At 40.3% G+C, this 23,623-nt stretch overlaps 2 protein-coding genes across 3 annotated transcripts; one reads left to right on the forward strand and one right to left on the reverse strand.

Annotated features, from left to right (window-relative positions):
• Positions 1–625: 625 nt before the first annotated feature.
• LOC102780521 (transmembrane protein 236) lies at positions 626–3,417 on the reverse strand. Its single transcript, XM_087845641.1, has 4 exons — positions 3,146–3,417; positions 2,838–2,910; positions 2,026–2,149; positions 626–1,487 (listed from the first exon to the last, which is right to left on the reverse strand). Exons 1-4 carry the CDS (start codon positions 3,415–3,417, stop codon positions 790–792), a joined length of 1,167 nt encoding a protein of 388 aa, XP_087701767.1. The 3' UTR covers positions 626–789.
• Positions 3,418–5,644: 2,227 nt separating this feature from the next.
• hacd1 (3-hydroxyacyl-CoA dehydratase 1) lies at positions 5,645–23,603 on the forward strand. Of its 2 annotated transcripts, XM_006795036.3 has the most exons (7): positions 5,649–5,874; positions 9,335–9,452; positions 10,524–10,542; positions 10,658–10,746; positions 11,006–11,127; positions 20,516–20,694; positions 22,214–23,603. In XM_006795036.3, the coding sequence occupies exons 1-7, from the start codon at positions 5,756–5,758 to the stop codon at positions 22,294–22,296; spliced, it is 729 nt and encodes a 242-aa protein (XP_006795099.1). In that variant the 5' UTR covers positions 5,649–5,755; the 3' UTR covers positions 22,297–23,603. The 2 variants fall into 2 exon arrangements, with proteins under 2 accessions (XP_087702335.1, XP_006795099.1); XM_087846209.1 differs by lacking the exon at positions 22,214–23,603 and having other exon boundaries at positions 5,645–5,874; positions 20,516–20,826.
• The last annotated feature ends 20 nt before the right edge of the window (positions 23,604–23,623 follow it).

Here is a 23,623-nt window from a genome sequence, read left to right on the forward strand (position 1 = left end):
AAAACTTAGGTGTAATAACAGAAAATGACTGTGGCATCACAATCTAGAAAAATGCTTGAAAATTACAATATATTAATCCCAGTCTTATAAATTTGAACATTTGAGCTAGATTTTTTTCTTAGCTTTTTTAATAATTGTCTTCTATTTAAACAGGTTTTTATTTAGCGTGATGCCAGATTTGATGAACATATTACATATTGTTCTTCTACTCCTCGCTAAAACATCATATATTCAATGTTCGGCCTGTTATTTGGTGTAAACATCTGGTATGAACTTTCTTGGCAATAACTACTTGAGAAGTCCTTTTGTTCTTTTAATACTTAACCTATTACTTGACTCGTTTTAAGAAGTGCCGGTGCAGCCACCATCTGAATCAATACATTCTGTGTTTGTGTCAAACCTTTGCTTTAACCACCTCTTTTAAGGCAGTTGAGTAGCTGTGCATGACACATGGTTCAAAAACAAATCTCATTTCAGTCTTTGTTTAGCCAGTTTCCTTTTGATTGGCTGCCCTTTATAAACCAAAGGTTTAAACAGCATGTAGGTGGGGCTTCTGTGCTCACAGGCAAAGCTAAGTGCCTGAGACGATCATATAAGTGATATGGACTCTCTATAATGCCATGGAGAGCCACAGAAAACATAAAGCTGTCTGAAACAGAGTGTTTAGAGCGGTCTGAAGCCATCATCTACAAATTTGGCTGTTTAAAATGAGCACCCACTGTCGTGACAGTATTTAGTGTAAATATGACAGAAAATAAGGAAAAGCTTGTTTGCCCTTGAATGCTGGTCTCAAAAAAACATCCTCTCTGTGTTGAAGACCTTCAACTTGGTCATAAAGTTGAAGTAGATGAAGGCCAGCGAGACCAACAAGTTCTTCATCAGATAGAGGATGGGCGTAACAAAGCCGAAGAAGGCAATGAGGCCAACGCGCACAAAGAAGAAGGGTAAATCCTGCAGGGCTACTCCTAGGGAGGAAAGCAGGGGGCTGTGGGGCATGACCACCACACGCAAGCATGATAGGTAGCTGAAGATATAGATGGGAAACACCCAGCCTGAGTAGTAGACCAGAGGATGTCCTGCCACTCTCACCATCTCCACCGTATCCATCCAGAACATAAAGCTGTCCACAAACACATCTGCACGGGCATCAGTGGCGCACAGGAACCTCAGAGGCCCAGTGTATGCATAGGGAGATATGTGGTATGGTGTGGTGCTTCCTGATGGTTGACTCAATCCAGACATGCCATATGGCCTCCCATTGTTACCTGGTATGCCCGGTAGCGTCCCATTGGTCTCTGGTCGAGCTCCTGCTCCGTTGTGGTTCCTGTCATTGAGCTGGTTTGCTCCTGGTTGCATAGGAGTGGGCACACCTTGCCTGGGCACAGCTGGCCCTGGCACAGCTGGGGTGATAGGTGTTATTGGTGCCACTTGTTCCACATGTGTGAGGACAGTGGAAGGGATGTCAGCATCTCTTTCGGTGTCATTAGCTGGAGAGAAGAAAAAGAAAACACAATATCTTGGATTATATTTACTTAAGCTGTTTATCATCAAGTGGTGTCGGCCCAGATTTACAAAGAGACAGCTGAAGGCTATCAGACAAATAATGTGGCTCACAGATATAAACATTAATCTGCTGTTTAGACAGAGGCAATAAATCAAGAGATCGCTCATTCAAACGATTTGGGCTTTAAAGAAATTCATATGAACTGTTTTATCATGTGGTTTTTAAGAAAATATATTTCCCTACTTCTGCCATGTCAGACTTCAGAAAAATTTAAAAATATATCCTGCTCATTTCCTCATTTTGGATAAGGGAGAAATGAAACAGTCCAAAGAAATATCCTGCTCATTTCTTCATTTTGCTCGAGTGACGTACAGAAATGTTCACAGTGTGTTTGCAGTTGCCTCCAAGCTCCTGCAATGCAAAACCCAGCTTGCTGTACTATAGAAGTCTGCAGCAGAAAGTTCAGGATCTACAGCAGTCAAAGAGTGATTTGTGTAATGTGTTGAGAGAGCTGCGCTCACCCTGGCCGGTCAGCCTGCAGTGTCGTATCCTCTCCACAACGTCAATGCAGATGAGCGAGAAGAGGACTAGTGACACGGGGAGCTCAGGGAATGTATCATGTTTCAGGTTGTTATTTATCTGAACCTGGATAAACAACCGTAAAATCGTTAGCCTGACTGAGTACTGTAATTATTTACTCACTTTTAATCTTTACAGAGCCCACTGGTTCACCTCAATGGTAATAAACATTTTGGGATTTGTCACTTGCAGCGAGGGCATTTGACACAGCCCTAAACAGACGAGTTGCTCATCTTAGCAGAATTTATGGCTCTTATGTTGAAGCCTCTAGATAAGCAAAGTTCAAAAGGTTTGCTTAAGCTTTAAAGAATGCCACAAAAAAGGGCAAATAAGGTCTGGGCTGTAGCCAGTTAGGAAGTGAAAATGTGCCTCGTGGACATGATTTGACAAGGACAGCATGGACAGGAAGAGGAACCAAGCTGCTTATCAGTAGCTCCTTATCCATAAGGCTAGATAGTCCTCTCCTGAGATCCATAAGGATTCTCACAGCTCATCACATTTGTTTCAGTAATACTGTGAATCCTGTCATTCACCATGTTCCCAAACACAGTGTTGTAATAGATATATGTTTAAGTTACTAGCAACTTCTTTGGAGTATAAACACAATCACCCAACATGACTACAAGGATCTACAATTACAGGTTGAGTCATGTTACAAGTATAGCAACATACAGGTCAAAGTTCATGATCAGAGCAGAGATAAACTTGATATGACAAATGAAAACAGTGAGAAACAATCTGTTGGGTGTTGTACCTCAGAGCTGGCAATGAGAAAGGCAAAGCAGGGTAATGTGGATAGGATCACATAAACAAGGGTCACTGGCCTCCTGATATAAAGACAAAAGAAGGGCAAGAAAGAAAACAAGGGAGGAAGTTAAAGTCAATGACAGGAATTGCTAAAGCCTGGTATTAACCAGCCAAGTTCTGTTCAAACCAGTCACAGGCCAGTTCAGCCTCAAACCAGCTGATCATGTCTTGGTCCCGTAGGACAGCACTGGGATCCCAGCTGCTGAGCATACACAACTAGGACCAGTTCTCAATCTTCATGTCTGAGAAACTCACCACTTCTTCCTCCCTATGAGAAATTTCTTCTTCATGAAGACCATATACTTCAGGGGTACCCAGACCAGCAGGGCAGTGGAGGTCACATAGGCAATAGAGGAGGCCACGATCAACCAGTAGGCAGTGCTGCCGTCTCCGGGGGGTTGTGCTGATGTTTTGACCTTTGCAACGATGACAGCAAACCTCTGCATGACGATGAAGAGTGGCACGCACAGGCCTGCAAACTGCAACACCTCGCACAGGGCAAACTTCACCGTCCTCCCTGAGCCCATCCTGTGGCAGCTCACAAAAAGAAAAAGAAGGGAGGGAGACAGGGGCTGTTGTCGCAGTGAGGCGACCCCTGTCCCTCTGAGGGCTGGTCAGGCCTCGGACCTCTGCATTGTCTGCCTCCACTAGCATTTTCCACACACCACAGCCCTGGCTCTCTGCTCACCCAACTGCTTACACTGCACTAGGCATTGTGTGCCTTGGCGTGGCGGTGATGTGACCGGCCCTTTGCTCTCTTTTGATACAACGTACAAACAAAGTTCGTCTAACTTTACACCCTGAAGGACATGCATGTGCCACAGCAATCACTTTGGGGCAATCCGAGGTAAAAACAGCATCTCAGCCAGTGTTTTTCAGTCTTATCACATCACAGTCCACACAGCTTTAATGATGTGTACCTTGTGTTCTTCCTGGGAATTCTCCAAATATAAGAAACACAAGTTAATTACTCCCACAGTATAATCAGCATCCCAGGACTACTGGCTGTAACCCAAGAAACAAGATACCACTAAAAACAAATCGACTCCTCTCATGCTTATATATCACCATCTAGTGGCAAAGTGTTCTAACTGCAAAATTTTGGAATCCACACTGTTTTGTAACAATTACAAATGCATTAGTGCTTTGAACTTGCTGTCAGTTCAACATGTTATTGTTCATCAAATTCAGGCGCTTGATTATGATTTGCTGCATCATAATAATAAGCGACATGAGACTTTTTTCCCCACCAAAGCCCAGCTAGAACTTTACCAGTCAAAAGCATTCATGAAGTAATTTTATCTGTCTTTGGTTCTAAAGCCATCAATCCACAGTATCTGCTATGCCACAGACCAATATCGCTGCATAAAAGTGACGATGGAGTAAAAATGTTGCTGAATTGTTTAGACTTGTGTCTGCAAAACCCACACAGCTGGACATTGTGCCATTGCTGTCTTCAGACGTGTGAACACTCGATCAAGTAACTGGATCAGGATTAGATAATCTGGACTATATTCAGTGCTGTCTTCGGTTTGCACACATTTCTACGTGGTGTCATTAGAAGAGCTAATTTTAGATTCTGCATCGACGCGGTTTCTGAAGCACTTCCTTCATGAGAGCACAACTCAGTCCAGTACAGGCTGATACCTGTATACTCCCAAGCAATTACAGTCCTGTGCAATGCCAATGAAATTTGAAACGATTCAAAATGTTGTATCTTAATCATTCAAGTACTTCATCAAATTATTGAGTATCAACAATAAATAAAGAAACTGTGAAAAGACTAGACTGAAAGTACAGACCCCAGAGCTCAAAGTCAGTAAAACTGTTTTTTATTTGCATTTGTATAGGATTTTCTTAAAATCCTGAAGATCAAGGCTCACATAGCAGATAGCAGATACCTACTTGCCCCATTAGAGTATGTCAAAATGTGCTTGACATGTGGTAAAACTGTGGCCTGTCAGTCAAGGCCAAATATATGATACTGCAAATTTTGGTATCCATACTTTAGTAATACCAAGTAAATACAAAGCCAGTGTTGCCGATACCAATAGTTTTACTGAGACTCATGTAGGGGTTATGTAGAGAAGAAGAGTGTGTTATGATGACATGAATCATCATCAGTTTTTAACTTCTGATCACATTTTAATTACCACTAAATCACTTTGATTTATTACATCAATAATTAGTTAATAAAACTAATAAAACTAATTTGAGGTATACTGAACACAATTCAATGGGATACATACCAAGGGGTGTGAAACATAAGGCCTGGGGGCCAGAATCAGCCCAGCAAGGCCTTCTGAAGTAACCATCAGTTCATAAATTTCTGATGGTTTAACTATATTTTCACAGGTTTTACAGCTTTTCCTACTGATAAACACTTTGGCCATGGCCATTCACAACACATTTATAATTACATTATCTATGTCTGCAATTTTACACCTTTACTTCTTGCAGTTTAAATCCAAACAATCATCCTGACAGGTCTTTTTCATTTACTACAACATTTCTTCATCGTGTAGAAAAACTGAGACATACTGATGAAATTGCTCTTCTTTGTCCTATGTGATGTTATCTAATTTATAAAAGGTTTGCCTAAACTTGTTCACGCTGAGCTGAAGATTGGGGTGAAAATGAGCCTGAATTTCTATAGTTGCACCAACTGAGCCGTGACAAGCCGGCTTTATTTCACTAGTCTTTGCCTCACCGGCAGGCCACGCACTTGTTGCACTAGTCCCGCGAGAGGGGGATCCATGGGCGGATAGCTAGATAGATGGATGGATGGATAACCCCGCTGCTCCCCTCCCTACTAGCCCCAGCTGTCAGCTCCCTTCCTGACTTCCCCACCCTGCCCCCGGTACCATGGCGTCCAGCGAGGAGGACGGCACGGTTGAGGAAAAGGAAAACAACAACAAAAAGAGAACGAAAAGCACCCTCGCTACCGCATGGCTCACTTTCTACAACATCGCCATGACCGCCGGGTACGTGCGTTATTCCGCCCCTGTCGCCTATTAATAAGAAAAGCAGTGAAGTTATAGCCGCTCCCTAAAAAACCGTAAGCGTGTGTTGCTGTTTATAGGACTGCGTCTCCGCCGAAAGTGCCTGTTCAGCTGGATTTAGCGGTTCGTCGTCGCAATTGAGTTTGAGCAAGCTTTAGCGGTCCGTTTGGTAGTTTCTACGAAGAAACGAGCGACCGTTATTTGTCTCGAGTGTTGGAAAATGAATGAATGGTGTTTGGTGAAAGTGGCAGGCTGGCGCAACAGCCGTGTCCAAATAGGGCTGGCTGCATGGTGTCAGCGTCAAGGCCCACAGTGCGTCTGACAGTTGCAGTGATAAGTATAGCCGGACCGCGCTGACACTGGAGCTCAGGTCTGGGACAGTGAAGTGCTCAATGGGCACATTTTTAATAACAACAACGTTTGTGTGAAGAGAGCTTCCTGTGTTGTGATAAAGGACAAACACATGAGAACTTGAGAATAGCGGAGATGTCGGGGTCACTGGATCAGTGGTGACCAAGCGCTTCCAGTTTGGCGCATGGCCTCAGGTACTGATCACTTTAATAATAATAATAATAATAATAATAATAATAATAATAATAATAATAATAATAACAACACGAAATAAAACAAGAATATATTTGTGCACATCGTTGTGACTCTGTCCAACTTAGTAACTTGTTTTTCATGTGTTAGTCAAAGATAAGTAAAATTGCAGCTGTCCAAATCTACTTGCCCCTATGTGGAAAAAAATATATATACAACCTCTCCTCCCTCTATTATCCTCTTGATAAATTATGAATTAACTGTGAATAACCCCATTTAAAAAAGAAAATCTCAGTTCAGTTTCACTACCCAAACCCAGGCCTGATTACTGCTAGATGCGTTGGATCAAGAAATCACTTAACTATAAGTTGTCTGACAAAGGGAAATAGGCTAAAAGATCTCAGATAGCAACGAGTAAAGCCACAATCTACAGAAACAACTGACAAACAAAGTAATTGACATCCATCAGTCTGGAAAGGGATACAAAGTAATTTCCAAGGCCTTCGGCGTGAGAGCCATTATACGCAAATGGAGAAAACTTGAAACAGTTGCAAACCTTCCCAGTAGAGGTCGGCCTACCAACATTACTCTAAGAGCGCACAAGTGACTCATCCATTAGGTCACAAAAGAACCCAGAACTTCTACAGAACTGCAGGCCTCACTTCAGTTAGGGTCAGCGTTCACGACTGAACAATAACAAAGAGGCTGGTCAAAAATGGCATCCATGGGAGAGTTCAAGGAGAAAACCACTGATGACAAAGAAAGGCTCATCTTGCCTAAAGTAACAGAGCTTTGCATAAAAAGAATATCATAGCAACAGGTGGTGGTACTGTGATGGTCTGGTGCTGCTCTGTTGTTTCAGCACCAGGACGAGTTGGTGTAATTGATGCTTTCTATTAGAAAATCCAGAATGAGAATCTCCAACCATTAGTTCATGGCTTGAAGTTCAAGCACCCTCGGGTTATACAGCAGAAAAATGAGCCTGGTTTTGGTGTGGTCTAGTGGAAGCCTGAACTGAAATCAGTTTGAGATACTTTGGGATCATTGAGATACACGGTTTAGGGTCCAGTTACTTTTTCACATAGGGCCGAGCAGATTTGGATAGCTTTTCACCCTCGTAATAAATAAAATGTCATCATTTAAAAACTGTATTTTGCATCTTCTCTGTGTTTCCTTGTCTAATATTAAAATTTGTGACAAACATGCAAAAAATAGGATGTTGGGAAATGGGGTGAATTCTTTTTCACAGCACTGGTGTTGGTCTACAACGTCACAGCTGGTGCGTCCTCAGTGAAAGGTGCATGACATCAGGGAAAGACGTGCACAATCAAACATAGGTTTTCCTTATGAGGACATTTAGCGACAATATGCATTAAGAAAGCTTCACTTGCGTTCCGCTTATCAGTATGAGATCCTTTTTATAAATCAACTTAAACTGACTCACTGGTGGCTATAAACAGTTGAGTGAGGATGCTTATTGGCTGCTCATCCTATCTACTGTGCAGGATTTGTTAAAGTTTTTTTTATATAACATTGCAGGTGGATTTATTTTTGATAATATGTTGTTGTTTTTTTTAACATGCACATGCAAGACTTGTGAGTTCTTAGAGGTTTTTTATTCAGAACTATTATTAGAACCTGTATTATTAGAGCTATTATGTTCTACAGTTGTCTCATTCCTAAATTAACAAAAACCAAAGCTCATTAAAGTGTGTATCCTGTTTTTTTTCTTTTCTTTTTTTTAAAGCCCTAACCCTGGACTGAATTCAAAGATTTAATCCAATAATTTCTTAGATGTTTTTCTTTATTCCAAATTTTATTTGTCGGGGAAAATCTTCTACTCCCTCACATCAGAAAGGAGCCAGTTGGGGTGGTTTGAGCATCTGGCTAGGATGCTTGCAGGTCCTGGGTGAGCTGTTGGGGTCTTGTCCAACTGGGAGGATGCCCTGGGGCAGACTCAGAACATGCAAGAAGGAAAGAGGGGATCAATCAAAGGGACAATCCTGTTTTTCTGTGGTTTCACTTACACATAGAGTAAAGCTGGTGTGTTGTAGAGAGAGTTTGTAGCTGCTAATTTTTTAATATTTCACTGAAAGTGCAGTTACAATTGCCTGATGTAAAATGCTGCAGCTTTGGTTTGCTTTCTGAAGCTATTCCATTTTGTCCTCTTTATTATTTTGATTTTAGTTGCCAGTTTATTCCAGTGCTCACTTTATGTATGGATAACTGTCTGATACATGTATACTTATAAACATAATGTAAATTTGTCTACCATCAGAAATTGTGGCATAGCTGTTGAACTGTGGTTGTGGCCTAGTGGAAAACACAAACAGACCAGTTTTATGACAATGTTAGATATTCGTATTTGTCTGGTGTCTCAGTGGAATAAACAGGTAACACCAGATAAACAGAGGCAGTAATGTCTGTCTGTTACAGAATACCTTTGAAGAAAAGTATTTATTTTACTTCATTACATGATATATTGATTGGTTTAAAGCAGCATTTAGTGAGAGAATTTTTATCAGCTTTGTAGCCCAGTATGTCAGCATGTACTGGGAATTCCTTGGTTTCAGTGACAAGGTTAGAAAATGTTAATAATTTGTTTTAGTTTCATTCAGTATTTATGTTGTTTAAATTCCTAAGTTTATTTCCTTTAAATTTACATCTCAAATGTGTTATTATAAGTTTCCTGTTCTATTCATATTTTCATCCTCCCTTTGATGTTGTTATGAGGTGACTAAATGGCTTAAATTAGATTTAAAAGATTCGATTTCCAGTTGTGTCACAGTTATTTTTGTTTGTTTTTTCCATTGCAGAAACATGTCTGTCCTTTACAACAATTTTCTCCTTTCACATTTCAGTTGCACTGAGCGGTTGTGTGATTTTTGTTTGTCTGCAGGTGGCTGGTTTTGGCCATGGCAATGACACGCTTCTACATACAGAAAGGCACACACAAGGGTCTGTACAGAAGTATAGCAAGGACACTCAAGTTTTTCCAGACCTTTGCATTAGTTGAGGTAAGACTTTTAAGTCTTAGAGACTGTGTGAAAAAAAAAAAAAAATTTTGGCCTGAAAATTGAAGCAAATGCATAACTTCATAGTTAATGGCCAGCAGGGGGCAACAGGTTGTAAAAAGCTATCGGTCAGTATAGAAGTCTATGAGTATAGAACCATACTACTCAATTTTTTAAATGAATTACTTAAACATTTATATTTTGATTTTTATGGTTGTAATCATCAGTTTTAGGGCTTGTCAACAGGGATATTAAGCTCTGATGTTAATATTTGGTGGCTTAAAAATTCATTATTTTGATATTTCAATTGATATTTTATACATTAACGGATTACTCTAACAGTTGTTATATGCAGTTATTTATTTGTTCACACTTGTTGTTGCGTTTGTGGCGTTCAAAAAGGGAAGATGCCCCCTGGTGGACAAACTATGAAATGACAACATCCTTAAGATAATTGAAGGGTGTTTCTCACTATTTTCTTTGCTTTAAAATTTCTCTGTTATAAATGCCAGTAAAGATAGATTAGTAAGTAGCTTATTTTGGCTGATAATATTATCCTGCCAATAAATCAGCTGAGCTATAATAAATAGACAATAGAGCAGGAGGGTGTAGCTTTATTGTTCCAATAGAACAGGGTATGCTTGAGGGTGTAGCTTAATTGTCCTTGACAAATAGCTACCTAATAGGTGTGCAGTGTTCTTTTTTTTTTAATGGCAAGTGTATTTTGTTATAAGCCTGTTTTTCACTAGCCAAAACTATCATCCCAGTAGGATGAATGTTAGTGAAGGATACACTTTGCTAACAATGTTTTAGCTGGACAGTTTACCATCTTTTGTTCAAAGATGTTCTTGTCTGGTTTTAAATAGCCGAAATAGCAAATGGAAAGTTTCAGAATTAGTCCACAGACCTTTGGGTTACACAATGGTGCCATGTCCATCTTTGATTTACAGTCTATAGCGTTTCCTGTCACGAGTGGGACTTTAGTGAATTAGTGAATTTAAAAAACAAATACTTTTTTCTTAGACTTTAACAAGACAGTCATTTTTACTGCTGTTTGTGTCGCTTGTCTTACAGGTGGGACATTGTGCCATTGGTATGTGACAACTTACATGAAAATATTTGGCTAATTTGTACAGATTCAGATAAATTCCCTCATCTGGCCATGTATTTATTGGTGATTTTTGTTTCTTACTTTGGCTGTGTTGCAGGAATCGTGAGGACTTCTGTGATTGTAACTGGGGTTCAAGTGTGTTCGCGGATCTTTATGGTTTGGTTCATCACCAACAGCATCAGACAGGTGACTTTTATGATAAACCGCAACTCCGTGACTTTTTACAATTTATCAGTCTTTAGTTGACAGATTTCACCACAGTACTCTTAAACTTCACACACTGTATGTATTGTCACAACTATTCTGGAACACAGTCTGTCCAGTTACTTTTTTTCCCCCCACATAAAAATCGTACTTTTCTCATCTTTTTGCCTGTAAGAGCAGCACCCGTCAGGTTTGAAGCTTCTTTTAACTCTTTATTTTTTGCCATTTTCCTGACTTAAAGATCCAGAGTGAAGAAAGCGTAATCCTATTTCTGGTTGTGTGGACGATGACAGAGATTACCAGATATTCCTACTACACATTCAAACTGCTCAACCACCTGCCGTACTTCATCAAATGGGCCAGGTGGAGACACCGTTAGCTGGGGCTGGGATGAGTTTGAATTGTCTTTCCTGTTTCGGGACACTGTCTGAGCATGCCGGCCTAATCCGGTGAATTCACCTCTGGCATGCTTCCCTCGCCTTGTAGAGCCGCGCGTGTATTAAGTATCTGTCGTCTAATACAAAGAGGAGAAGCATGTGTGTGTTTATTGATTAGCACCTCATTAGCCATTCTGTTTGTGGTCAGTGAACTAACCACTAACACAGCACTCTGAGGAAACAGGAAAAGGTGAAATGCTTGTTTATCTTTTGGTTTTAACTTCTCCCTAAAACATAAAGAATTTCTGAATAAGTTTAGTTAGTTGCATAAGAGGCTGAAACCAGGCATTTTTTGTGAAAGAAATATTCTCAGCTGTAGTGAAATATAATACCTGTCTTGTGTTGAAGGCAGAGTACTTGTGATGTGTCGTTCTGGCCTCGAAGCAGCTCACCTGAAACTGGAGTCGTTAGTAGAAACGTGAGCCGTCCCCGCTGAAGACTGTCCAGCGCGCAGGCTCGGCATCTTAATTTTATTTATTCTTTCTGCTTCGCTGTGTCACGTGATTCTTCAGGCGGTCCATCTAATGCCAGCCACTCTTTTGTTTCTGCTCTGGATTCTTGTGTTCTTGAATGGCACCCTTTGCCTCCCCGCCCCCACCCTTCACGTCTTTCTTTAAGCACGGAGGAGACGACAGGCCCCTGGCAAGGGGCTCATGTTCAGCTGCTCCTGTTTTTAAGACCATCTGTTTTGGTCACGGAATGTTCACCCAACATTTCTCTCATCCGCTGAGACGCTCCCCCGAGCCTTTGCTGTGGTCCTCACTAAATACAGGAACTCTATAGTCCTGAGTCATGGCATATCATTTGGTCCTGGAGAGAGCTGCCATCATAGGAAGAGGCATGCTGTCTCACTGTTATTTGGGGCGGTGACAAGAAATTAAGTTGGTACTTTGTGATTAACTTAGTTGTGTGCAGGAGTTCTACCGTTGGTTTTCCTTGCTGCTGGGTCTTCTTCCTCTTTTCTCCCATTATCCAAAGGAGTTCTGCAGGGCTCCGCATTAGGACCATTGCTCTTTTCTCTTTACATAAAGAACCTTTGTGATAATTTATCAAATGCTGCTTTCCATCTTTATGCAGATGATACAATTATCTGTTGTTCATCTCCTTCAGTAGCACAAACGCTATAATTCTGCAGTCTGCCTTTGATGTTGTTCAGTCCCATTTAACTCAACTTAAGTTGGTGTTAAATCCAGAGAAATCCAAGTTCATGTTATTCTCAAACGGCAAAGAGTTGTTAGCTATGTCTCCTAAGAGACATAGACTTTGTATATTCACAGACTCTCCCATTGGCTGATCTTTATCTATAAATCTCTGCTTGGGCTAGTTCCCTCTTATTTATGTGTTTATATGTGTAAAAACCACAACCAATGTAGCCTTCATTCTCACAATATCATACAATTGATTGTCCCAAAAATCAGAACAGAATTGGGGTAAAAGGCTTTGAAATACGTTGCCCCTGCTTCCTGAAATAATCTGCAAAAGGAACTGTAATTATCGAGAGAATAACTCTTGTGTGATTGTTTTTAATGTCGCTCTTAATTTGATCTGTTATAGTATATTTTTCACATGTTCGTACGGGATATTGTATTTTTTTTATGTTATATACTTATATACATGTATTTTGACTTTTGTTGCCATGATGTCAGGTCTCTCTTGGAAATGAGATTTTTAATCTCATTGAGATTTTACCTGGATAAATAAAGGACTAATAAATAATAAAATACAAACAGTTCAATTCAATTCAATTCAATTTTATTTATATAGCGCCAAATCACAACAAATGTCGCCTCAAGGCGCTTCATAGATACAGAGAAAAGCCCAACAATCATATGACCCCCTATGAGCAAGCACTTTGGCGACAGTGGGAAGGAAAAACTCCCTTTTAACAGGAAGAAACCTCCGGCAGAACCAGGCTCAGGGAGGGGCGGCCATCTGCTGCGACCGGTTGGGGTGAGAGAAGGAAGACAGGATAAAAGACATGCTGTGGAAGAGAGACAGAGATTAATAACAGATATGATTCAATACAGAGAGGTCTATTAACACATAGTGAGTGAGAAAGGTGACTGGAAAGGAAAAACTCAATGCATCATGGGAATCCCCCGGCAGCCTACATCTATTGCAGCATAACTAAGGGAGGATTCAGGGTCACCTGGTCCAGCCCTAACTATATGCTTTAGCAAAAAGGAAAGTTTTAAGCCTAATCTTAAAAGTAGAGATAGTGTCTGTCTCCCGAATCCAAACTGGAAGCTGGTTCCACAGAAGAGGGGCCTGAAAACTGAAGGCTCTCCCTCCCATTCTACTTTTAAATACTCTAGGAACAACAAGTAGGCCTGCAGAGCGGGAGCGAAGTGCTCTAATAGGGTGATATGGTACTACAAGGTCATTAAGATAAGATGGGGCCTGATTATTTAAGACCTTGTATGTGAGGAGCAGGATTTTGAATTCAATTCTGGATTTAACAGGAAGCCAATGAAGGGAAGCCAAAACAGGAGAAATATGCTCTCTCTTTCTAGTCCCTGTCAGTACTCTTGCTGCAGCATTTTGGATTAACTGAAGGCTTTTCAGTGAGTTTTTTGGACATCCTGATAATAATGAATTGCAGTAGTCCAGCCTAGAAGTAATAAATGCATGAACTAGTTTTTCAGCGTCACTCTGAGACAGGATATTTCTAATTTTAGAGATGTTGCGCAAATGGAAGAACGCAGTCTTACATATTTGTTTAATATGTGCGTTGAAGGACATATCCTGGTCAAAAATGACTCCAAGGTTCCTCACAGTGTTACTGGAGGCCAAGGTAATGCCATCCAGAGTAAGAATCTGGTTAGATACCATATTTCTAAGCTTTTCAGCGCCGATTACAATGACCTCAGTTTTATCTGAGTTAAGAAGCAGAAAGTTAGCGGCCATCCAGGTCTTTATGTCTTTAAGACATTCCTGCAGATTAACTAATTGGTGTGTGTTATCTGGCTTCATGGATAGATAGAGCTGGGTGTCATCTGCATAGCAGTGAAAATGTATGCTATGTCTTCTAATGATGCTGCCTAGGGGAAGCATGTATAATGTAAACAGAATTGGTCCTAGCACTGAACCCTGTGGAACTCCATAATTAACCTCAGTGTGTGAAGAGGACTCTCCATTTACATGCACAAATTGGAGTCTATTAGATAGATATGATACAAACCACTGCAGTGCAATACCTGTAATACCTACAGCATGTTCTAATCGCTCTAATAGGATATTATGGTCAACAGTATCGAATGCTGCACTAAGGTCAAGAAGGACAAGCACAGAGATGAGTCCACTGTCAGAGGCCATAAGAAGATCATTTGTAACCTTCACTAAAGCTGTTTCTGTGCTGTGATGAGCTCTGAAACCTGACTGAAACTCTTCAAATAAACCATTCCTCTGCAGATGATCTGTTAGCTGTTTGACAACTACTCTTTCAAGGATTTTTGATATGAAAGGAAGGTTGGAGATTGGCCTATAATTAGCTAAGACTGCTGGGTCTAGAGATGGCTTTTTGAGTAAAGGTTTAACTGCAGCCACCTTGAAGGCCTGTGGTACATAGCCGATTATTAGAGATAGGTTGATCATATATAAGATCGAAGAATTAATCAATGGCAGGACTTCTTTGAGCAGTTTTGTAGGAATGGGGTCTAAAAGACACGTTGATGGTTTGGAGGAAGTAATTACTGAAGTTAACTCAGAAAGATTAATTGGAGAAAAAGAGTCTAACTTAACATCAATGGTACTAAGAGTAGCTATAGATAATATTACATCTGTGGGATGATTATTGTTAATTTTTTCTCTAATGATAAAAATTTTATTTGTGAAGAAGTTCATGAAGTCATCACTAGTTAACGTTAAAGGGATGGCTGGCTCAAAAGAGCTCTGACTTTTTGTCAGCCTGGCTACAGTGCTGAAGAGAAACCTGGGGTTGTTCTTATTTTCTTCAATCAGTGATGAGTAGTAAGCTGTTCTGGCTTTGCGGAGGGCTTTCTTATAAAGCAACAAACTATTTCTCCAGGCTAAATGATGATCCTCTAAATTTGTGACACGCCATTTCCTCTCCAGATTACGAGTCATCTGCTTTAGGGTACGTGTTTGAGAATTATACCACGGGGTCAGGTACTTCTGATTAGAGACCTTAGTTTTCACTGGAGCTACAGTATCCAGAGTCGTACGTAGTGAGGAGGTGAAATTATTAACAAGATAATCGACCTCTGTTGGGGTAGCGTTCAGATAGCTGCTCTGCTCTGTGTTGGTACAGGGCATTGACGATGATAACAGTGGCTGGATTATATTCTTAAACTTAGTTACAGCGCTTTCAGAAAGACATCTACTTTGATAAAGTCCACTCTCCACTGCTGCGTAATCAATTATTGTAAATGTAAATGTTATCAAGAAATGATCACAGGAGAGGGTTTTCAGGAAACACTGTTAAATGTTCAGTTTCTATGCCATATGTTAAAACAAGATCTAGAGTGTGATTAAAGTGGTGGGTGGGTTCTGTTACATTTTGAGAGAAACCAATTGAGTCTAACAACAGATTAAATGCCATGTTGAGGCTGTCATTTTTAGCATCAACATGGATGTTAAAATCACCCACAATAATTATTTTATCTGAGCTCAGAACTAAATTAGATATAAAGTCTGAGAAATCAGACAGAAACTCTGTGTAAGGCCCAGGTGGACGATAGATGATAACAAGTACGACTGGTTTCTGAGTTTCACAGCTGGGGTGGACAATGCTAAGCATCAGGCTTTCAAATGAATTAACAGTCTGTCTTGGTCTTTCATTAATTAATAGACTGGTGTGAAAAATTGCTGCCACACCGCCCCCTCGACCTGTGCTTCGAGATTTCTGGTAGTTAGAATGACTCGGGGGTGTTGATTCATTTAAACTAACATAATCATCCTGCTGCAACCAGGTTTCTGTAAGGCAGAGTAAATCAATTTGTTGATCAATTATTAAGTCATGTACTAACAGAGACTTGGAGGAGAGAGACCTAATGTTTAATAATCCACATTTCACTGTTTTACTCTTTGGTTCAGATGTGGATACTGTATTGTTCTTTCTTTGTAAATGTTTAAGTTGTTTGTTGCTGGTTTTTAGTTTGTTTTTTGTCTTTTTGGAAGCAGACACAGTCTCTATGGAGATGGGTTTTTGGGGGGGTAGCAGGAGGAGAGAAGCTGCAGAGAGGCGTGTAAGACTGCAACTCTGCTTCCTGGTCCCAACTCTGGATAGTCATGTTTTGAGGGGTTTAATAAATTTGTCGATATTTCTAGAAATGAGAGCTGCTCCATCCAAAGTGGGATGGATGCCATCTCTCCTAACAAGACCAGGTTTCCTCCAGAAGGTTTGCCAATTATCTATGAAGCCCACATCGTTTCTGGGACACCACTCAGACAGCCAGCAATTTAAGGAGAACATGCGGCTAAACATGTCACTCCTGGTCTGATTGGGGAGGGGACCAGAGAAAACTACAGAGTCCGACATTGTTTTGGCAAAGTTGCACACCGATTCAATATTGATTTTAGTGACCTCCGATTGGCGTAACCGGGTGTCATTACTGCCGACGTGAATTATGATTTTATTGAATTACGTTTACCCTTAGCCAGCAGTTTTAAATTTCCTTCAATGTCGCCTGCTCTGGCCCCTGGAAGACAATTGACTATGGTTGCCGGTGTCTCTAGCTTCACATGTCTGAGAACAGAATCACCAATTACCAGAGTTTGACCCCCAGCGGGTGTGTCACCGAGTGGGGAAAAACGGTTAGACACATGAACGGGTTGGTGGTGTACCTGGGGCTTCTGTTTAGGACTACGCTTCCTCCTCACCGTTACCCAGCCGTCTTTCCCCAGCTGCTTGGGACCTGCCGGGGAACAGCTAGCGGGGCCTACGCTATCTTCGGCTGCACCAGCTACAGGGGCCTGGCTAGCTAAGGGTGATAGCAGGGTGCAAAGCCGAGTCTCCAGTTCAGTAATCCTGGCCTCCAGAGCTGCAAATATGCTACATTTGTTACAGATATCATTACTGCTAAAGGAGGCCGAGGAGTAACTAAACATCTGACACAATGAGCAAGAAAGTGCAGAAGGGACAGGTGAAGTAGCCATGGTGCTAACGGGTCGGCTATGAGCTAAGCTAGCGAAACAGTACAGAGACAGTGAGTGAATACTTTGGCTATAAATTAGGTAATGAGTACACAGAAAGTGTGCTTCGGATGAAGCACGTGAAGATTATACTGTGAAAAAAAGAATGTATTTAAAAGTTGTTAATTAAACTGCTAAGCAAATAAGCTACTCAGAAACACCACTGTGTTTGAGCAGGAACAGGAAGCGATACTATACCACAGAGCGAGCGAACACCAAGTGACAGCGCCACCGCCTCTTTCTTAGGCACTAATATCTTTTTTTTTCTCAATTTCCAATATATTATGACCAATTTGTCACCACATATTGATGTGGTTACTATTTTTTTCCCTGTGCATAGATTTAATGTCAGTGTTGCTAAAAAAAATCCTCGCACTTTTTCAGCTCTTAGTTACCATATCATCCCTACTGCAGCCTCTTCCTGATTGGCTGCTTTGCTTCATAAGGTCACAGTTCTGTATATAGTATGCAACTGAAGTTGTAATTAGAGGGCATAGAATACATTTTTTTTGCTATGAAGATGATACCCAGCTTTATCGATACATGAAGCCAGATGAAACACTCTGACTAGTTAAACTGCACGAATGACTTAAACACATAAAGACTGATGACCTCTGATTTCCTGCTTCCAAATTCATAAAAACCTGAGTTTATTGTACTCTGTTCTAAAAATCTTAGAAATATCTTAGAAAAAAAACTGATGTTTACTCTGGATGCTGTTACCTTGACCTCTAATAACACTGTGAGGAATCTTGGAGTCTTTTTTGAACAGGATATGTCCTTCACTGAGCATATTAAAGAAATATGCAGGACTGCTTTGTTTCATCTGCACAACATCTCTAAAATTAGAAACGTCCCGTCTCAGAGTAGCACTAAAAAGCTAGTTCATGCATTTATTACTTCTTATTACTTATTACTTCTAGCCTGGACAATTGTAATTCGTTATTATCAGGCTGTCCGAAAAACTCCCTGATACAAAATCAGGATTGGACTACCTTATTAACTGCTTTGAATCTGAAATTTACATTTATTTCAGCTAACCTGCTAACAGGCCTGAAAGATCAGTACATTACAGAGATTCAAATCTTTCATTATTTAATTAATGTATTTTTGTGTTGTATATCCATGTACATTTTCTGGTGATAGATTCAGTCCTACTGAGCGTGTCTTGGGCTGTTCCTTTCTCTTTAATATACCCCCAAAGTATTGCATGTTATTTAAGTCTGATGATGTCCTTCTCCACTTTAAAGTTGTCCTTTTTCACCTCCTGTAGAGAAAACAGACATTTGTGTGATTTGAGACGTGAGCTTTGTTTGTATCGTTTCCATATTTCTCTTCTGCCATGCTTCATCTTGTCTGCCAGTGTTTGCACCATATGTCCCTGTGGATATACAGAATCTATAAATTTGTTCATTCCAGCAACTTTTTATTTCAGGACTACTTTCTGGGTGCAGTTCAGTCCATATATGCTGGACCATATTGGAGCCCAACAAATTTGTCTTGGCCTTGTTTGACCATAGAACCAGTAATCGTCAGACTTTGATGATGTTTAACGTTGTTTAAAGTTGACCTGTTACCCTTTCCTTATTTTCTGCCAGATACATGTTTCAAACTGTCAATTTAGGAAGCTTTTCTCTTCTTGCTTCTTTATGAGAGGGGATATCCCTGATTTGCCTCTGTGAGTGCAGCAGCCCCACCCTCATGCTGCTTAAACTGCTGTTTGTGAGGGGAACCCAATCAGAAGAAAGTTGGTTTAAAGAATTGCTTAAGAGGTAAAATGACTTATTTGCTATTTTGGTGGATAAACTGGAAGGCCTACTATAAGATAAACAACAGCTGTGAGCCATGCAAAGCTAGAAACAAAAATGTGGAGCATCTTTAATCATTAATCTTGCAATTTCACGTTGATTTTAGTTGATTAGTCATCTTGCATCATTTTCCATCTTTGTGAAATCTCATATGTTTCTTGCACAATTGTTTTGACAATTCCCTCATGTAATTCTAGGATGCAGATAGACACAGCCCATCCAACAAAGAGAACGTTCTGGTGCTTAGACTGTCAAACATCAGATTTACTCAGGACTGTTTTAGTGATAAGTAGTTTTAAGCATTTAGCAGTGATTGCAGGTATATTCAGGTATATTGCCAGTGAGCTTGAAACAATGCAGTTTTTGACATTTTATTTAAGATTATTTATTGGAGAGGTTTAACTGACTTCTCTTGTATACCCTCTGTTCTTTGATGACCAGTCTAACCACTAAAATTGAAGCTAGTCTTTCTTATTCTTGTCTTTTGAGTTACTTTAAAGAACTTCAATTGGTTTCTTTTATTTACTATAAATCAGATCTGTGGGAATTCATGCAGTGTATTCCCACATATTTGTGTGGGCTTTCTAATTTTAGAAAATTGGATTCAGTTCAATATTTTGGTCATTTTTGTTTGGTAATGTGCCCACTGCAAACAAACAGTGAGGCAAAAGATGCTGTGTTCCTGGTTGTTCTTAACATACCAGTTCACAAATTATAGTTTGGGAACATTAAAGTCTCGGATGTCAGAAGGTTTTTGCACACATGCCAGTTCAGTGGACCAATGTAATTATGCCTTCAGTTGCAAAACTGTGCACTGGCATGAAATAAGGTGAGGAGCTGCTGGAAAGTAATAATGCATATTTTATATCCAGCAGGCAATGAAACATTATTGTAACAACAAATCAGCGTATTACTTAATGCTGGAATATGATCTTATTCTTGACTTTCTCTCAATTTAAATGAACTGCATGAACAAAAAGGTTGAAATTTTTTTTTTAACTTTTGCATGTGAACAGCATGAAAGTGTAAAAAGAAAATGATACCTTGGCGTTATCCAGAGCCAAATTCACTCAGAGTTCCTGAAGATGGAAAAATGTGAAAATATTACTTTTTTACAATGTGCTGCTTGACCACCATATCTCTGGAATACCTCGAGGGAAGTTTTAAGTCCACAACTCAAGGCAGCTTTTGTTACAGTATCTGGCCCCTGTGTCAGTGATCTTCCTGTGTTTTCAATATGCATGTGAGTGTATTAACATCCTCTGACTGTCAACTGTCCCAACTGTGTGAGTGCTAAAGTGATCACGCTGCTGGATTTGAAGACATCCACCCTGCTCTTTCTTCTTCCCACAGATACAACCTCTTCATTGTCTTGTACCCGGTGGGAGTCGTTGGTGAGCTGCTCACCATTTATGCTGCGCTGCCGTTCGTACGCAGGTCTGGAATGTACTCCATGAGGCTCCCAAACAAGTATAACGTGTCGTTTGACTACTACTACTGCCTCATCATCGTCATGCTGTCCTACATCCCATGTAAGAAGCAAATTTCACGCCTACATTGTGCACTTTCAGTTTTGGCATGTAGGTCAGAATCCTACATGATTTTTAAACTGTATTTTCTCGTGTTGCGGTACAAATAATTCTGCCTGTTCTGCTCAAAAGCAGCTTTTCTGTCCTGTGGTGCAATGTTTGGTGGCATTTTATAATTTGAATAGAATCATCTGTTGTGGTATATCCAATTTTATTTGGAATATACTGTGTGTTCACATGTCGTACATAATTTTAAATATAAAGATTGTTTTTCATAACACAGCTGTCAATGACTCCCTGAAGTCTAGAATCCATAGACATCACCAGATGTTGTTTTCTCTCATTGATTTGTGATGCTACCTTCAGTTGCTGGTTTTTGTCTTTCTGCATTCATTTAATAACTATTGATCTGAGATTGGGTGACTAACTTGGCCACTGAAGAATATCCCTTTTCTTGGGCTTGAGAAACTCTTGGATTGCTTTTGCAGTTTGCTTTGGCTTGTTCTCAATTTGCACAGTGAAGCTCTGTCTGATCGGTTTTGCAGTATTTGGCTGAATCTGAGCAGAAAGTGTAGTCCTGTACACTTATTATTCACAGCGCTGTCACAAGTCACAGATTAGATTAAAATTTTAATCTAATCCAATCTGGTCTTCTCATTCATGATTATAACAAGTGGGTTGCAACTTGTTGTAAACTCTGTGTTTCCATCCATGATGCCATCTCTTGTTCATAGATTTTGATAATACTCCTACCTTCTCCACACTCTTGACTGAGCTCAGTGTTGTAAAGGGTTTTTCTTAACCATGGAAATAATTCTGTGATCCTCCCGTTTAGTTGTTTCTTGTGGTCTTCTGGACCTTATGATGTTAATGAGCTAACCAATTCATTTATTCTTTTTAAGAATGAACCACATTCTTGATTCGGCCACTCCTAAAGTTTTTGCTGTCTCACTAATGATGGCCTACTTCACTCCCACTGACATGTCTTTGGTCCTCAGGTTGAGAGTTCCAGTGAAAAGATACTGAATGCAAGTTCAACACCTGGAAGCAACTCCAGGTCTCTTGCCTGCATAATTTGTCATAAAATGATGGGAGGGAGTAAGACTCACTTGTTCATTTACTTTTGAGCCCCTGAAAACATATGCACTGTATGAAAACGGCTGTAACTGCTCAACAGTTCATGCAGAATGCGTGTCAAATCCTTTGAATTAAAGCTGAAAGTTTTTAGTTCAATCCCATGTTGATTATTTGATACAAAACGACAAAAATCGCCTTTGTTCAAAAATATATGGACCAAATGTCATGGAAAATATGGAAAAGTTGTCAGCTGTAATAGGCTCCAGGCTTTGCCAGACCACCCCAGTGGCTTATGTCTGTAAATGCATGTCTTCCCACTGTGCTGCTTCTTATTCAGAATTGAGACCAAGTTGAGAGTTGTGAATTGGTATTTCACTCTAACTTGCTTTCGTTTGTGTTCATCATAGTCACAGTCACCCTGAACATGTTCTCGTCTTTCTCGCAGTGTTTCCTCAGCTCTACTTCCACATGCTGCGGCAGAGAAGAAGGATGCTCCTCGGGGAGGTCATAGTGGAGAAGGACGACTAGACGAGCACCACCTCCCACCTTCATTTGAGCCAGCCTGCCCTCCACTTCACCCTCACCTCCACCACCGCTTCATCTTCATCTCTGTCTCACCTTTTAGCACCATCAGCCATTACATTCTTCATTGCACGGGACCTAAAGAACCACACAGCTGACGATGGTTACCACCCAGCGACAATCAGTAATAACGACAAAGCCACGGAGTAAAACCACAGTAGTAATACCACAGTAGTAATACCACATCTGGAGTGTTTCTTTGCAGGATTCATTCCTATCTGAATGGTAATATTGGAAACATGTTTACAGTCCCAGTGTTGCTGGAGCTAGAGACAGAAGCCTGTGGCGTCACATCTCAGCACTCAGAGATCACGAGTCCCTTATTCACCCACCAGCCTTACTGCATCTTGTTGCACTGAAGCATCGCAGCCTGAGAGAAACGAGCACTGAGCCACAACACTGCACCCCGAAGAAGGAAGAGCCAAATGAGGGGGAGGGGGGTGTTAAATTAGTCGCCTCAATTAAATTCATCATTCAGCCCATGCAATTGGCAGATTAAGTGTATATTAAGTATTTCATATATAAAATAAGGTTTCAAAGCGAGAATATTCATACCTCAACAATAAATCTACATTTGGACAATATGCTGCTTCTTGTGTGTATGTGTGTAACCCTATGTGTAAACGATGCAATGTGAAATAAGCAGTTAACACTAATCATATTTCTTAACAGTAATTTATTCGCATACTGTGAGCAAGCACAGCTCCGACTTAACATTGTGTCCGCTTGGCTCAGCTCGTGCTTTCTTTTATGTTGTTCTGATGTTTACTATGTCAAATTAATTTACAAGAGTGCATCTTAAACTAAATTCGAGTCTTCACAAAAGTAGTAACTTCTTTTTTTTCTCTATAGGCCGCTGTAGGTATGAGACTACGATTCAAATTTATGTGAGCACTTCAGTCTTCAGTCTCTGTCTTGTTTGTTTTTGAAAATATCCGGTGTCTACATTGATTGGACAGTAGTTAGACTCCCTCCTACCAAAGGTGCTATTGTGAGATCATTTTAGTCTTCTGTGCAGCTGAAGGAGTGACTGTGATTAGAGATGACCTAAAGCAGGAAATCAGGATGTGAAATGACTGAGAGGAAATGTTAGTGAAGAACTGCATAACCCATGGTTATCAAAGAAAAAAACCTTTTTGCTTGTAATCTGGGTTAGTGGGAAAACAAGAAAAGAAAGTTATTTAAGGGAAAAAAAACAATAAAAATGTGAAAATACCTTTTTGTGCAAATTCAATAAACTAAATTCTACAGTACTGAAGAGTTTTGTGATGAA

The sequence above is a fragment of the Neolamprologus brichardi genome, chromosome 9, assembly GCF_056152115.1.
Source record: "Neolamprologus brichardi isolate AB-2024 chromosome 9, ASM5615211v1, whole genome shotgun sequence".
NCBI lineage: Eukaryota > Metazoa > Chordata > Actinopteri > Cichliformes > Cichlidae > Neolamprologus > Neolamprologus brichardi.